The sequence below is a fragment of the Melanerpes formicivorus genome, unplaced genomic scaffold (assembly GCF_026170545.1).
Source record: "Melanerpes formicivorus ecotype bairdi unplaced genomic scaffold, bMelFor1.0.p_v2 SCAF_1, whole genome shotgun sequence".
Taxonomy (NCBI): Eukaryota; Metazoa; Chordata; class Aves; order Piciformes; family Picidae; genus Melanerpes; species Melanerpes formicivorus.
The window spans coordinates 33,692,365-33,706,536 of record NW_027142353.1 but is presented as its reverse complement, the minus strand read 5'-3'; the positions used below and the strand labels follow the sequence as shown (position 1 = coordinate 33,706,536).

Sequence of the window (14,172 nt, the reverse complement as noted above, 5' to 3'; positions counted from 1 at the left end):
GGAGCTGGGGATGGTTAGTTTGGAAAAGAGGAGGCTGAGGGGAGACCTCATTGCTGTCCACAACTACCTGAAAGGCCATTGTGGAGAGGCTGCTGCTGGTCTCTTCTCACAGGTAATTAGTGACAGAACAAGAAGGAGTGGCCACAAGCTGTGACTGGGTAGGTTTAGACTGGACAGTAGGAAACATTTTTGCTCATCAAGATTGTTCAGGCACTGGAATGTGCTAGGCAGAGAGGTGGATGACTCACCAACCCTAGAAGCATTTCAAGGTGGTTTGAACGTGGTGCTTGGGGCTATGGTTTAGGGGTGAGCTTTGTAGAGTGGAGTTCTGGGCTGGCCTTGGTGATCCTGAGGGTATTAATTTCCAACCTGAATGTTTCTGTGATTCTATGATATATATATATATATATATATCTTTATGCATATTTTTATATATGGTTATTTTTTATATCTATACACCTACATTCAGTTTTGTATCTACCCCCTGAGCTCTCCAGGGGGTCTGGCAGCTGCTCTGCATTGCAGTGTGGCAGGAGTGCCAGCTCCTCACTGCTGTCTGGCTTTAATGACTCCCTGCAAAGTCCTCTCCCACAGAGAACCTATGGTCTTCCCAAACCTTCCCACTAATCCCCTCGATGCCCACAGGCTTGGGCAAGTGCTTGCTCAATTTAATAGGAATTAACTGGTCCTATTTCAAACTGGCAGAAAAGCAAATCTGTAAGAATTTCTACTGGTACTTTTGAAAGCTGCATTTAAAGCCTTTCTGAGGACCATCTCAGAAGGAAGTATTTTGGTTTCACTTTGTTTCCAGAGCCTGCAGAAAACTTAATGAGAGGCAATGTACACAGTTTCAGAGAACACCTACTTTTTAGTGCCCTTTAACTGTCATTGGTAAACACAGACCTTGAGATGAATCTTTCCAAGGCAATTTGAACCACATAGACTGTTGCAGATGGTTGTTTTGTAGTGCTGCTCAAAGCCAGTTGACCCAGCTAGGCTGACATATCTGGTGAACACATGCTTCAGGAAAGCTAAGACCAGAGATAACAGAGAAAAACACAGAGAGTCTCTTTTTATTTTTGCCTCCTGGGGGTATAGAAAGAACCAGTCCTGACTGCCACCTAGTCATCAAATAACCAGCAATAGAATCATAGAAGTGTTAGAGCAGGTCAAGAGAGGTTCTCTTCTGCTGCTCTGCCCTAGTGAGACCACACCTGGACTGCTGTGTCCAATTCTGGGCTCCCCAGTTTAAGGGAGGCAGGGAGCTACTGGAGAGAGTCCAGTGAGGGCTACAAAGATGATGAAAGAACTGGAGCATCTTTCTTACAAGGAAAGGCTGAGAGACCTAAGGGCATTTATCCTGGAGAAGAGCAGACTGTTACTCTTTCACCACATATTGCCTAGATGTTTGGGTAGCCTGATAACAGGGGACAAAGGTTCATATTGTTGTAGGCAAGGTGAAAACTGGAGGAAGATACAAAACCAGTGCCCTGTGGCTTGTGCTGTAGTTCAGTATCCAAGTTAAAATCCCTGCAGCAAACATCTGAAGGCTCAAATGTTTAGATAAGGTTGTAAAAGTGGCTATTTCCTTCAAGCTGCCACAATGACAGAGGCTAGGAAAGACCTATTGGGACAGAAGATGGTAGAATCATAGAATTGTTAGGGTTGGAAGGGACCTCAAGGATCAGCTAGTTTCAACCCCCCTGCCATGGCCAAGGACACCTCACACTAGAGCAGGTTGCTCAGAGCCACATCCAGCCTGGCCTTCAAAACCTCCAGGGAATGAGGCTTCTACCACCTCCCTGGGCAACCTGCTCCAGTGTCTTGCCAGCCTCATGGGGAAGTTCTTCCTAACATCCAATCTGAAGCTACCCATTTCTATTTTTTTCCATTCCCCCTAGTCCTATCACTCCCTGATACCCTAAAAAATCCCTCACCAGCTTTATTGTAGCCCTCTTCAGATGTGGGAGGGCCACAATAAGGTCTCCTCAGAGCCTTCTCCTCTCCAGACTGAACAACCCCAACTCTCTCAGTCTGTCCTCATAGGAAAGGAGCTCCAGCCCTCTAATCATCCTCATGGCCCTTCTCTGGACAAGTTCCAGCACCTCCAGATCCTTCCTGTAATAGGGGCTCCAGAACTGGACACAGTACTCCAGGTGGAGTCTCACCAGAGCAGAGTAGATCTCCTGGGATTATTTCCTCTGCAGGCTTTGTGAAGCCTTGGTGCAAAGGCAATGCAGCTCAGCATGGTGTTCAAGCTTTGCTTTAAGGATAAATGCCTCTTATCAGATCTGGCAGGATCTGCTGAGTGTTCCAGTAAGGTTATGAGCTTGTGGGAGAGCTTGCAACACAGCACAAGGTAAGTCATCATGTTAAAACATCAGCCAACCATTCATGAGTACATTGACGCACTTGGAAGTCTTGTTGCCATTCACCACGAGCAGGGCTGGCCAACATCCATCATTCTTTGTCTTCCAGAAGATTTAATGCAATCTTTTTTTTCTTTTTCTTTTTTTGTTTTTTTTTGTTTCTTTTTGTGTTTCTCACTGTGATTAAGTGATTTGGTTTTCCATTATCTAAACAACTGCAAAGCTTCCTGAACTTTGCAAGTGCTGGCCGAGTTTGGTGTTTCCTTCAGGTTTTCTGTAAGGCCATGAACTAAATTATTTTATTGTCACTGAGCTTCTGGGGCTGATCCTCAGACTTCTCCTTGAGAATACAGGATTAAGCAGGCTGGAAAAGACCTTTGAGATCATCAAGTCCAACCTATCACTCAACACCATCTCATCAACTAAACCATGGCACCAAGTGCCTCATCCAGGCTCTTTTTAAACACTTCCAGTGATGGTGACTCCATCACCTCCCTGGGCAGCACACTCCAATGGCCAATCTCTCTTTCTGGGAACAACATCATTGTAACACCCAGCCTAAACCTCCCCTGGTGTAGTTTGAGACTGTGTCCTCTTGTTCTGTTGCTGCTTGCCTGGGAGAAGAGACCAAATCCCACCAGGCTACAACCTCCTTTCAGGTAGTTGTAGATGGCAGTAAGGTCTCCCCTGAGCCTCCTCTCCTCCAGGCTAAACACCCCCACCTCCCTCAGCCTCTTATCACAGGACTGTGCTCCAAACCCCTCCCCAGCTTTGTTGCCCTCCTCTGGACACGTTCCAGCAACTCAACATCTTTCCTAACCTGAGGAGTCCAGAACTGGACACAGTACTCAAGGTGTAGCCTAACCAGTACTGAGTACAGGGCAGAATGACTTCCCTGCTCCTGCTGGCCACACTATTCCTGATGTGGGCCAGGATGCCATTGGCCTTCTTGGCCACCTGGGCACACTGCTGCCTCATGTTCAGCCTACTGTCAAGCAGCACCCCAAGGGCCCTCTCTGCCTGGCTGCTCTCCAGCCTGTAGTGCTGTGTGGCGTTGCTGTGGCAAATAATTCTTGTTGAGGGTCAGGCTTGAAAAACATACATCACTCATTCATCTGTTTTCAGCTTCTCTGCCCACAAGACAGACCCACTTGATATCTTTATTCCCAGATGACACATGGCAATTTCTAAGGTCTTAAGCCACAGTTCCAGATATGTCTGAAGTTTGGAGAACTTAACATATTTCAAGAGAAACATTTCAGACGTGTTGGGCAAGTTTTCCAGTGCTTCCGTCTACTCCAGTACCTGGCTTTAACTTGCTTATTAAAAGCCCAACCTTGCTAAGCCTCATGTAAAGAAAATGGTGAAGAGTAGCCACTTCCTAGGAAGAGGAATCCAACCCTGTGTTGTCAGGGTTCAAAGGGCCCTTAAAGATCATCTAGTTCCACCCCCCTGCCATGGGCAGGGACACGTCACACTAGAGCAGGTCGCTCAGAGCCACATCCAGCCTGGCCTTAAAAACCTCCAGCCATGAGGCTTCCACCACCTCCCTGGGCAACCTGTGCCAGTGTCTCACCACCCTCAGGGGGAAGAACTTCTTCCTAACATCCAATCTGAATCTCCCTATTTCTAGTTTTGCTCCATCCCCCCCAGTCCTATCACTCCCTGACACCCTAAAAAGTCCCTCCCCAGCTTTCTTGTAGCCCCCTTCAGATAGCAGATGGCCTTTAAGATCATCAGAATTGCCAAGTCACCACTAAACCATGCCCCTCAGCACCACATCTACACAGCTTTTAAATACCTCCAAGGATGATGACTCCATCACTTCCATGGGCAAAAGTTTCCAGGTCTAGATAACTCTGTCAGGCAAGAAATATTTCCTAATACCCAAATTAAACATTCACTCTTGTAACTTAAGACCATTTGTTCCTTGCGAGAGGAAGCCAACACCCACCTGGCTCCAACCTCCTCTCAGGGAGTTGCAGACAGTGATATAGTCTCCCCTGAACCTCCTTTTCCTCAGGCTAATCAACTCCATTTCCCCCAGCTGCTCTTTGCAAGTCTTGTGTTCTAGACCTTTCAGGAGCTTTGTTGCAGTTCTTTGAACATTCTCCAGCACCTAAATATCCTTCTTGTAATGAGAGGCCCAAAATGGAACTTAGGCTTTGAGGTGCAGCCTCCCCAATGCTGAGTGCAGGGGAACAAACACCTGTCTACTCTTGCTGGCCACTTGTTGCTGATCCAGGCAAGCATGTTATTGGCCTTCATGGCCACCTGGGTACACAACTAGTTTATCTTCAGCTGGCTGTTGACCAATACCCCAAAGCACATTACCACAGGGTGGCTTTTCAGGCATTCTGCCTCAAGGCTACATATCTCCCCTATATTCAACATGAAAGACTGAGGCTTGCTAGCAGTCTCAAGCTCTGCAGGGGAAGTTTAGGCTTGATCTTAGAAAAAATTTCTTCCCAGAAAGAGAGATTGGCCATTGGAATGGGCTGCCCATGGAGGTGGTGGGGTCAGCATCCCTGGAGGTGTTTGGGACTGTATGAAGCACCATGGTTTAGTTGCATGGTGGGGTTGGGTGATCAATTGGACTTGATGATCTCAGAGGTATCCTCCAACATGGTTGATTCTGTGATTCTGAGAGCTGCGCCCATGACAACCTCATGAGGTTCAACAAGACCAAGTGCAAAGTCCTGCATCTGGGTCAGGGCAATCCCAAGCATCAATATAGGCTGGACAGGGACTGGCTTGAGAGCAGCCCTGAAGAATAGGACTTAGAGGTGCTGGTGGATGAGAAGCTCAACAGGAGCCACTTGCAAGTGCAGTGTGCACTTGCAGCCCTGAAAGCCAATCACATCCTGGGCTGCATCAAGGGCAGCATAGCCAGCAGGTCAAGGGAGGTGATTCTCCTTCTCTACTCCACTCTTGTGAGACCCCACCTGGAGTACTGTGTCCACTTCTGGACCCCCTATTACAGGAAGGATCTGGAGGTGCTGGAAGATGTCCAGAGAAGAGCCACGAGGATGATCAGAGGGCTGGAGCTCCTCTCCTATGAGGACAGACTGAGAGAGTTGGGGCTATTCATTCTGGAGAGAGAAGGCTCTGAGGAGACCTTCTTGTGGCCTTCCAGTATCTGAAGGGGGCTACAAGAAAGCTGGGGAGGAACTTTTTAGGGTATCAGGTAGAGATAGGACTAGGGGGAATGGAACAAAACTAGAAATGGGTAGATTCAGATTGGATGTTAGGAAGAAGTTGTTCCCCATGAGGGTGGTGCGACACTGGCACAGGTTGCCCATGGAGGTGGTGGAAGCCTCATCCCTGGATGCTTTTAAGGCCAGGTTGGATGTGGGTCTGAGTAGCCTGATGTAGTGTGAGGTGTCGCTGGTCATGTCAGGGGAGTTGGAACTGGATGATCCTTGAGGTCCATTCCAACCTTAACAATTCTATGAGTGTGTGATACTGGGTTTAATTAGCAAAGAGAAAGAAAATTGAGGAAGAATGTGGGGGGAAAGAAGAATTGCAAGGACAAAATCCTGAAATTCTCTTCTATAGCCTTGGGGAGCTGTTTACTTCCTTTTCTGAGAGGCCTACTAGAATGTAAGCTAATTATGGTGTGCAGATGACTAATGGGAGGTGATATTTATTGTGCTTCCTGGGTTTTTTGTTTCTCAGGCATAGGTGGAGAGAGAAGCAGTTGCAGGAAGCTGAAACCAGACACAGTAGACATTAAGTGGGTATTTTTAATGGTGAGGGTAATTAAGAGCTGGAATAATAGACGTGGGAACCTAGTAGATCCTCCAAGGCTGGATCTTTTAATTAAGGCTCAGAAGATGTGAAGAAAAGCAAACATTGGCATGCTGCTCTCCCTCAGTTTTTTCCATAATCAGTGGAGATATGAGACTTTTCTGCAGGGAAAGTCAAAGGTGGAAGAGGAGCCAACCCTTTTCCCTGTTTCTCTTTGATGGCAGCAGAAGCTTTCCAGACTCCCCAGTTTCATTCAGTGGTGCCCTCTGAATTTGTTCATCCAATTCATTACTGAGCACATTTTATTTCCAGCATGTTTGAGCTGCTCAGAGAAGCAGCTCCTGGGAGGCTGTCTGGCCAAGCTGTTGTAAGAGGTCTGAGAGAGAGACTAGAGCACCCTCTTCTGCTCTGAAAATTTAAAGCGAAGCAATGGAGCTGTGGCTCAGCCTTCCCACGGGGCATGCTGTGGCTGTGTGAGTGTGGCCATCTCTCACTCACTCCAGTGAATATAGGAGAGTCCTATCACTACCTCACACCCTAAAATGTCCCTCACCAGCTTTCTTGTAGCCCCCTTCAGATACCGGAAGGCCACAATAAGGTCTCCTCAGAGCCTTCTCTTCTCCAGACTGAACAGCCCCAAGTCTTTCAGTCTTTCCTCATAGGAGAGGTCCTCTAGCCCAGAATGGTAAAGTCCCCATCCCTGGAGGGATTAAAAAGACATGTAGATGTGCTACTTAGAGTGACATGGTTTCATAGAATCACAGAAACATAGAATCATGGAAACATGGAATCACAGAAGCATAGGGGTTGAAAGAAACCTCTGACCGTCACTGATTGCAACCCCCATGCTGACTCAGGTGTACCTAGATCAGGTTTAGTGGTGACCTGGCAGTATTTGGCTAGCAGTTGAACTTGATCTTAAAGGTCTCTTCCAAAACAACTCTCTGATAATATAATTCCTTGTTGGGTTCCTGACCCATGTGTTTTGGGTTTTTTTGACACAGGAGGTTTTAATGCTATAGATGTCCCCTAGAAGTGTCACTGGAGTTTAGCAGCTACTCCATGAGAGTTTGAGACCACTGACCCTTGGTGCAGTGCCATTGTTGGTACCAAAAGAAATGAGACAGTAGGGAGCATATGATATATATAGAAAGAGATGTGGTACATTTGTATAGGAACAAATCAACCATTTCAGTTCAATTCAAACCATCAGACTCCTAGCTGCAAGAACTTTCTTTAATTTCATGCTTTGATTAAAACCTACTGTCAAAACCTAAGGCAGTAGTAGCATACAAAGCAGTGTCCTGAGTTGGAGTTTGATGTCAGTGTTCCTCTTAGGTGCTTACAAAATGTGAACCTATTTGGTAATTTCTGGTAGCTATCTTCAGCTGTACCAGTCCTCAGGAACCTTCTCAGGTATGGCTTGATGGAGTTAGTCCAGAGGAGTGCCACAATAATGAGGAGGGGGCTAGAACACCTCTGCTGTGAGGACAGGCTGAGGGAGCTGGGCTTGTTCAGATGGGAGAAGAGAAGGCTCTGGGAAGACCTAAAAGTGGCCTTCTAATACCTTAATGGGGCCTACAAGGAGGATGGAGAGAGACTGTTTCCAAAGGCCTGTAGTGATAGAATGAAGGACAATGGTTTGAAATTAGAGAAGAGGAGATTTAGACTGGATGTTTGGAACAAGTTCTGTACCATGAGGGTGGTGGAACCCTGGAAGAGGTTGCATAGGAAAGTGATTGAGGCCCCATTCCCGGAGATATTCAAGGTGAGGCTCAACAGAGCTCTGGGAAACCTGATCTAGTTGAGGATGTCCCTGCTCACTACAGGGAGCTTGGACTAGATGACCTTTGGAGGTCCCTTCCAACCCAAACGCTTCTTTGATTCTATGATTCTGTATGGGCTGTGCAAGTAAATGGATGAATGGTAGGAAATCAATGAAACAATTGCTCTTCCCACCGCATCTGAAAGACTTTGTGGCTTCCCTTGAACATTAGTCATGAAGAACAGCTCCTGAGCACACACCAACAAGATGTCCATAATTTATATGATGCATTTGTAGTTAGTTCTGCTAAAAGGTTAAATTACAAATGGTTTCCTCTAGACCACAAGAGCTGGTCCTGGGGTTTCAGCTGAATTATTGCAAAGGGATCCCTGGCTAGGACAGGCATGGAGACATTCAAGGTCTTTTGGGACAACAGTTTTATTGCCAAGTCCACTGGGGAAGGAAGGTGTCTGGATGGTTATTATGGAGAGGGTTATTGGAGGACTCAGCTGTAGGAAGATACCAAGAGCCAGGGAAATCATAGTACCACAGTATCAGTCAGGGTTGGAAGGGACCACAAGGATCATCTAGTTCCAACCCCCCTGCCATGGGCAGGGACACCCCACACTAGATCAGGCTGGCCAGAGCCTCATCCAGCCTGGGCTTAAACACCTCCAGGGATAGGGCCTCAACCACCTCCCTGGACAACCCATTCCAGGGCTTCACCACTCTCATGGTGAAGAACTTCCTCCTCATGTCCAGCCTGAATCTTCCCACCTCCAGCTTCATTCCATTATAACCATTCCATTATAACCATTATAACCAATAAGATTTTGATGCTAGTATAAAAAGCTGTCTGTGTGTCACGATGGGTGGAAGGAAGAAATGGGGCAAAGGAGAATATTGCACATCAGCAGGATGGTAAAGCCCAAAATCAAATATTCTACTTACCCCAAACCTAAAATAGCTTTTGTCTCTGCTGCTGACAGGGCAGAAGAGGAGTTATCCCTGCTGCATTGCAGAGAGACTTACAGAGCTCTTCTCCAGGGACAGATCCCAGGAGCTAAATCCCACTAATCCCAGGATAGAGCTTTAAGATTCCATCTCTACAATTACTTAGATATGAGCACGTCTCTGTATTGAGGCAGTTCAGAGTGAGGCAGCCTTGGAGCTCTTCAAGGACTTCATTGAGGAACTAAAGGCTTGCAGGGATGTACCCCAAGCTGTGAACCCCTGGAGGGGAAGGATGGTCCTCGCACAAAGGGACAAGAAGATGTTAGAATCGTAGAAACTTTTTGGTTGGAAGAGAACTTTTGACACGGTGTGGATGGTCCCAGAGCTCCCATGCAGTTGGAGTGTCCCACGCAAGCAGGAAGCCAAAGGAGGTAGGCACTGAAGCAAACTTGCAGGGCAGGCTGGCCATGCACCACCTCTCCTTGTGGTGGGACATGCATCCAAGGATAGCCACTGGTGAGTAGAAGCTGCTTTGCTGGTGGGTGGCTTTTCCTGGAGGTGTCTCTCCATAAAGCTAGAGGACTTTCAGGTGCATTTAGAACACTGCATTGCAGTGCTCTGGGTCACACGTCTTGTGGCTGAGGATCCAGGATAAAAATACCTCTCCAGTGCTGAACAGGTAACTGGTGTAAGGGACCTGCTATTGTTAGAGCACAAACCTGCTTGGATCAGCACATTTTTTAAGCCACAGGGTGACACTGTGGATGGCAGGGACACTGTGGTGGGTTTGCAGTTTCTGTTTCTGGCTGTGAAGGGTAAGGTTGTTATGCCTCAAATCCCTATGGCTTCTGGTCTCTAACCAAGAGTATTTTAAGCCAGGCTTTTCCCTCAGAAGTTATTTACCAGTTCTATATCTAAATTCAAATCATAATCCTCCTTTTTGCTCATTTTGTGATCTCCTTTCTTTTTGCCAGGTTTGAGACACTCTGCTGTGAATTGTCCTTGAAAAACCTTTTCAGAAAGTGTTAAGATGATGTGGACATCCAAATGGATATCCAAACAGAGGTATATATGTGTCTGTAGGTGAGTGTATTTGTGTTTCTATGGGATCTGATTCATATTCCAAACTCACTCGGAAGAGGAGGCTCAGGGGAGACCTTATTGCTGTCTACAACTACCTGAAGGGAGGCTGTGGACAGGTGGAGGTTGGTCTCTTCTCCCAGGCAACCAGCACCAGAACAAGAGGACACAGTCTCAAGCTGCACCAGAGGAGGTTTAGGCTGGAGGTTTGGAAGAAATTCTACACAGAGAGAGTGATTGCCCATTGGAATGTGCTGCCCAGGGAGGTGGTGGAGTCACCATCACTGGAGGTGTTCAGGAGGAGAACTTGACAGGGTGCTTGGTTGCATGGTTTAGTTGATTAGGTGGTGTTGGATGATAGGTTGGATGCGATGATCTTGAAGGTCTCTTCCAACCTGGTCTATTCTATTCTATTCTATTCTATTCTATTCTATTCTATTCTATTCTATTCTATTCTATTCTATTCTATTCTATTCTATTCTATTCTGTTCTATTCTATATTCCAAACTCTCTGAGATTTTGGATTGGTCAAAGCTGCTGGCTGAGCCTTTTTCACCTTTTTGTTTTCTTCCATTTGTGTCTGTCGTTGTGGTTTGGCAATTATCTGTAATGCCACAGGCTTGGGGCAGAGTGGCTGGGAAGCTGCCTGGCACAGAAATATGGTTATCAGCGACGGAGATTGGAATCAATACAGCTGACCAATGTGATCAAGTATTGTCCCTTTATTGTTCCAGTGTTGCAGGCCTATGGAGCAGGCCTGTAGTGCAAGTATAGCACTGTAAAGTGTAGAAGAAAAGGAGACAGGAAAGGCAGAAGTGCATAGCAAGGCAACTGCTACAACTTATATAAACTCGGAGTGCCCTGTTGGCATAGCTCCATTGGTTCCCTCTGAGTGACCACACATTGCACTATTACAGATTATTGGTCCAACTACTAATGACACACAAGGTTGTTGATGCAGGTGCATGTCCTGTTGTCCCAAGATAACTGTCCATGTTTATAGCTACCAGTGTCTTGTTTTAGTTACATGCTGCAGGCACAGCACTGTTTTGCTCCACTGCTAGCTGGCTCTGCATTTATGCTGAGCATGGCCTGCCACCATGTCAGGCTCTAGGCCTGCACTGCCAGATTGCTCACACTGCTCGTCGCTGGCATTGCCACACAGAAAGACCTGAGGGTGTTGGTTGACACCTGAGGGGGTTGGTTGAACATGAGCCAGCAGTGTGCTTGGGTAGCCAAGAAGACCAACAACATCATGGCTTGGACCAGGAATAGTGTGGCTATCAGGAGTAGGGAAGTGATCATGCCCCTGTATGCAGCAGTGATAAACCACATCCCAAATGCTGGTTGAAGTTTTGAGACCCTCATTACAGGAAAGATATTGAGGTGCTGGAGAATGTCCAGAGAAGGGCAACAAAGCTGGTGATGGGTCTGGAGATGAGGTCTTCTAAGGAGTAGCTGGGGGAACAGGGGGTGTTTAACCTGGAGAATAGGAGGCTGAGAGCAGACCTTATTGCTCTCTACAGCTACCTGAAATGAGGTTGTTGTGAGGTAGGGGTTGGTCTCTTCTCCCTAGTAACAAGTGGTAGGACAGCAAGGTTTTGGTAGCTCAGAGCCTTGCACCTTGAGCAGCGTTGTGTGATTTGGGCTGACTCAGCTGTTATCTACCTGCACTGAACAGATACAGGAAGGTAAACATAATCTCCTTTCTCCAGCAGCTGGTAGTGTACTGATTGGCTTTCTGAGGACCTCCCTACCTGTAAGAAAATGTTTCTCCTATGGAGTCCTCACAGCTTGCTCTGGGTGCTGCCAAGACACATAAGATTGCATCAGTTCAACGCTGGAAATTCATTCAAGACATTTTTTCAGGCTCTCTGCTGGCTGCTGTTGGGATTTAACCTACTTTGCTCTCCAGTATATTCTTCTGTTTTTAAAATTGGAGTGCTTGGGCCCTGGGACTGTGATCCCTTCTTTTCCAAAGCCTTTCCCCACGTGGCTGCCAGGTTAGCAGTGGAACGAATAAGCAAAGATCCTTCGCTAGATATTGGCCACAGGCTGGATTATGTGGTTCTGCGAGAAGAATGTAAGACACCAAGAGCTCTGCTTAGGTTCTTTGACTTTGGGAAGCTTTCTTCAGCTTTCATAGGCCCTCTGAACCCTGGATTCTGTGAGATGGCCACACTTTTAGGAGAACACTGGAATAAAGCTGTCTTCTCGTGGATGTGTGTCAATTACGGACTGGATTCCACCATACATCACCCTACATTTGCAAGGACCCTGCCTTCTCCAGCCCAAGTTTTGTTTACAGTAATGAAGTATTTTAGCTGGGCTCATGTTGGAATCATTGCTTCCAATGATGATATTTGGAGGGACACTGCCAACAAGTTAGCAAGCGCACTCAGGAATCAGGGCCTTCCTGTAGGCGTTGTTACATCCATACACAAAGGAGGAAAAGGCATTGAAGACACCTGGAATGAGATTAAAGAAGTTGATGGCATTAAAAGTAAGTGCTTTGAGTCTCATTCCTTTCCTTTTATGTTTTCTCCAGGGTAGGGCTGCATTGGTATCCAGGAACTGGCCCAGAGAGTGGTGGTGAATGGTGCCACATCCAGCTGGCAGCCAGTCACTAGCGGTGTGCCCCAAGGATCAGTGCTGGGCCCCATGCTCTTTAACATCTTTATTGATAATCTGGATGAGGGCATTGAGGGAGGTGGTGGAGTCACCATCACTGGAGGTGTTCAGGAGGAGACTTGCTAGGGTGCTTGGTGCCATGGTTTAGTTGATTAGGTGGTGGATTAGTTGATAGGTTGGACACGATGATCTTGAAGGTCTCTTCCAACCTGGTCTATTCTATTCTATTCTATTCTATTCTATTCTATTCTATTCTATTCTATTCTATTCTATTCTATTCTATTCTATTCTATTCTATTCTACTCTACTCTACTCTACTCTACTCTACTCTACTCTACTCTACTCTACTCTACTCTATTCTATAGGCATAATTCAGCCAGTGACATTTTGAAATCATTTAAGTCAAGAAGAAATTTTATGTCTGACCCAAAAGGAGCCAGGACTTCAAGGAAAAGAATACTGAGCATTTTATATGCGGTGGAGATAGGGCAAAATAGTCTTCTAGAACATGAAGGATTGGGTATAGCTCATTTGAAAAAGTTGTATTTAATAGATGAGTGCCTGTCAAGTGTAAGGAGGGGTTTACAGAAAGGTTTTATGTTTGGGGTGGTTTGGATTATGGATTATCAGATATCTCATACTTGGATGCTGTGTCCAGTGAAGGTGTCAGAATTGAAATCCAGCGATGTACATCACATACTAAAGCAGTGGAAGGGCTCCTGTTGATGTACAGCACAGAGTAAAGAATGATCTTTTTCATCTTCAGAAAAATGTGAGCAAAAAAGAAGTCTTCTTTTGCTGGTTCAGAGCCCTGGTAGGAAGTCTGGGATGCAGCTCTGGTCCTGCATGTACACCTCTGCAGTCAGCACTGTGAATCCAAAAGAGGGTGAGCTAAGACTCTGGCCTCTATGCCAAAGACTAGCAAGGTTAGCAAGATGCTGCCCAATTTGAAGTTTTGTCAGTGCTCAAATCTATGCTCAAGTCCTTGAGTGGGTTCTTTTCATCACCAGCACACCTCTCCATGTGAATTAGAGTTGAGGGGCTCCTTTCATAACCAGTGGAGATAACCAGTTCCTCCTCAAATATGGTTCATCTGACCATCTTAAGCCCTCTGCTATAGTATGAGATAGATTACTGCCTAGAAACACTCATTCCTTTCCTGTAATTCAACAACCTGAAAATGCTCTTGTTCAGCTTCTACTTTATCAAGGATTTTGTTTTTCTTCCTAGGAAAGACTGCAACTACTCTAGTGATCCTGCTCCCTCCTGATTTAGTAGCAGGCAGGTCTCCTGTGCAACTCCCCTTCTCATTGTTGCCCTACTTTGATCCTCTCACTGACTGAGCTTTGAAATGGTGTGTTGGATGAAAGATCATGAGAGCTTCCTTTCTTTTGTACTCTGCTCTGGTGAGACCTCACCTGGAATGCTGTGTACAGGTCTGGAGCCCTCAATATAAGAAGGACATGGACCTCATGGAGAGGGTCCAGAGGAGGGCCATGAAAATGATCATGGGGTTGGAGCACCTCTGCTATGAGGACAGGCTGAGGGAGCTGGGGGTGTTCAGCCTGAAGAAGAGGAGGCTCTGGGGAGACCTAATAGCAGCCTTCCAGTACCTGAAGGGGG

General features: G+C 46.5%; 1 protein-coding gene across 5 annotated transcripts in view; it reads left to right on the top strand.

Moving 5' to 3' along the window:
* Positions 1 to 9,191: 9,191 nt before the first annotated feature.
* The window catches only part of GUCY2F (guanylate cyclase 2F, retinal), a 91,364-nt gene continuing 86,383 nt past the window's right edge, over positions 9,192 to 14,172 (top strand). For 4 of the 5 annotated variants that reach the window (XM_068139520.1, XM_068139501.1, XM_068139484.1 and 1 more), the window contains exons 1-2: positions 9,210 to 9,269; positions 11,634 to 12,421. In XM_068139520.1, the coding sequence (XP_067995621.1) occupies positions 11,686 to 12,421 (736 nt within the window). In that variant the 5' untranslated portion in view covers positions 9,210 to 9,269; positions 11,634 to 11,685. Of the gene's footprint in view, positions 9,270 to 11,633; positions 12,422 to 14,172 lie in introns of all 5 variants that reach the window. The other variant, XM_068139493.1, reaches the window with a different exon arrangement.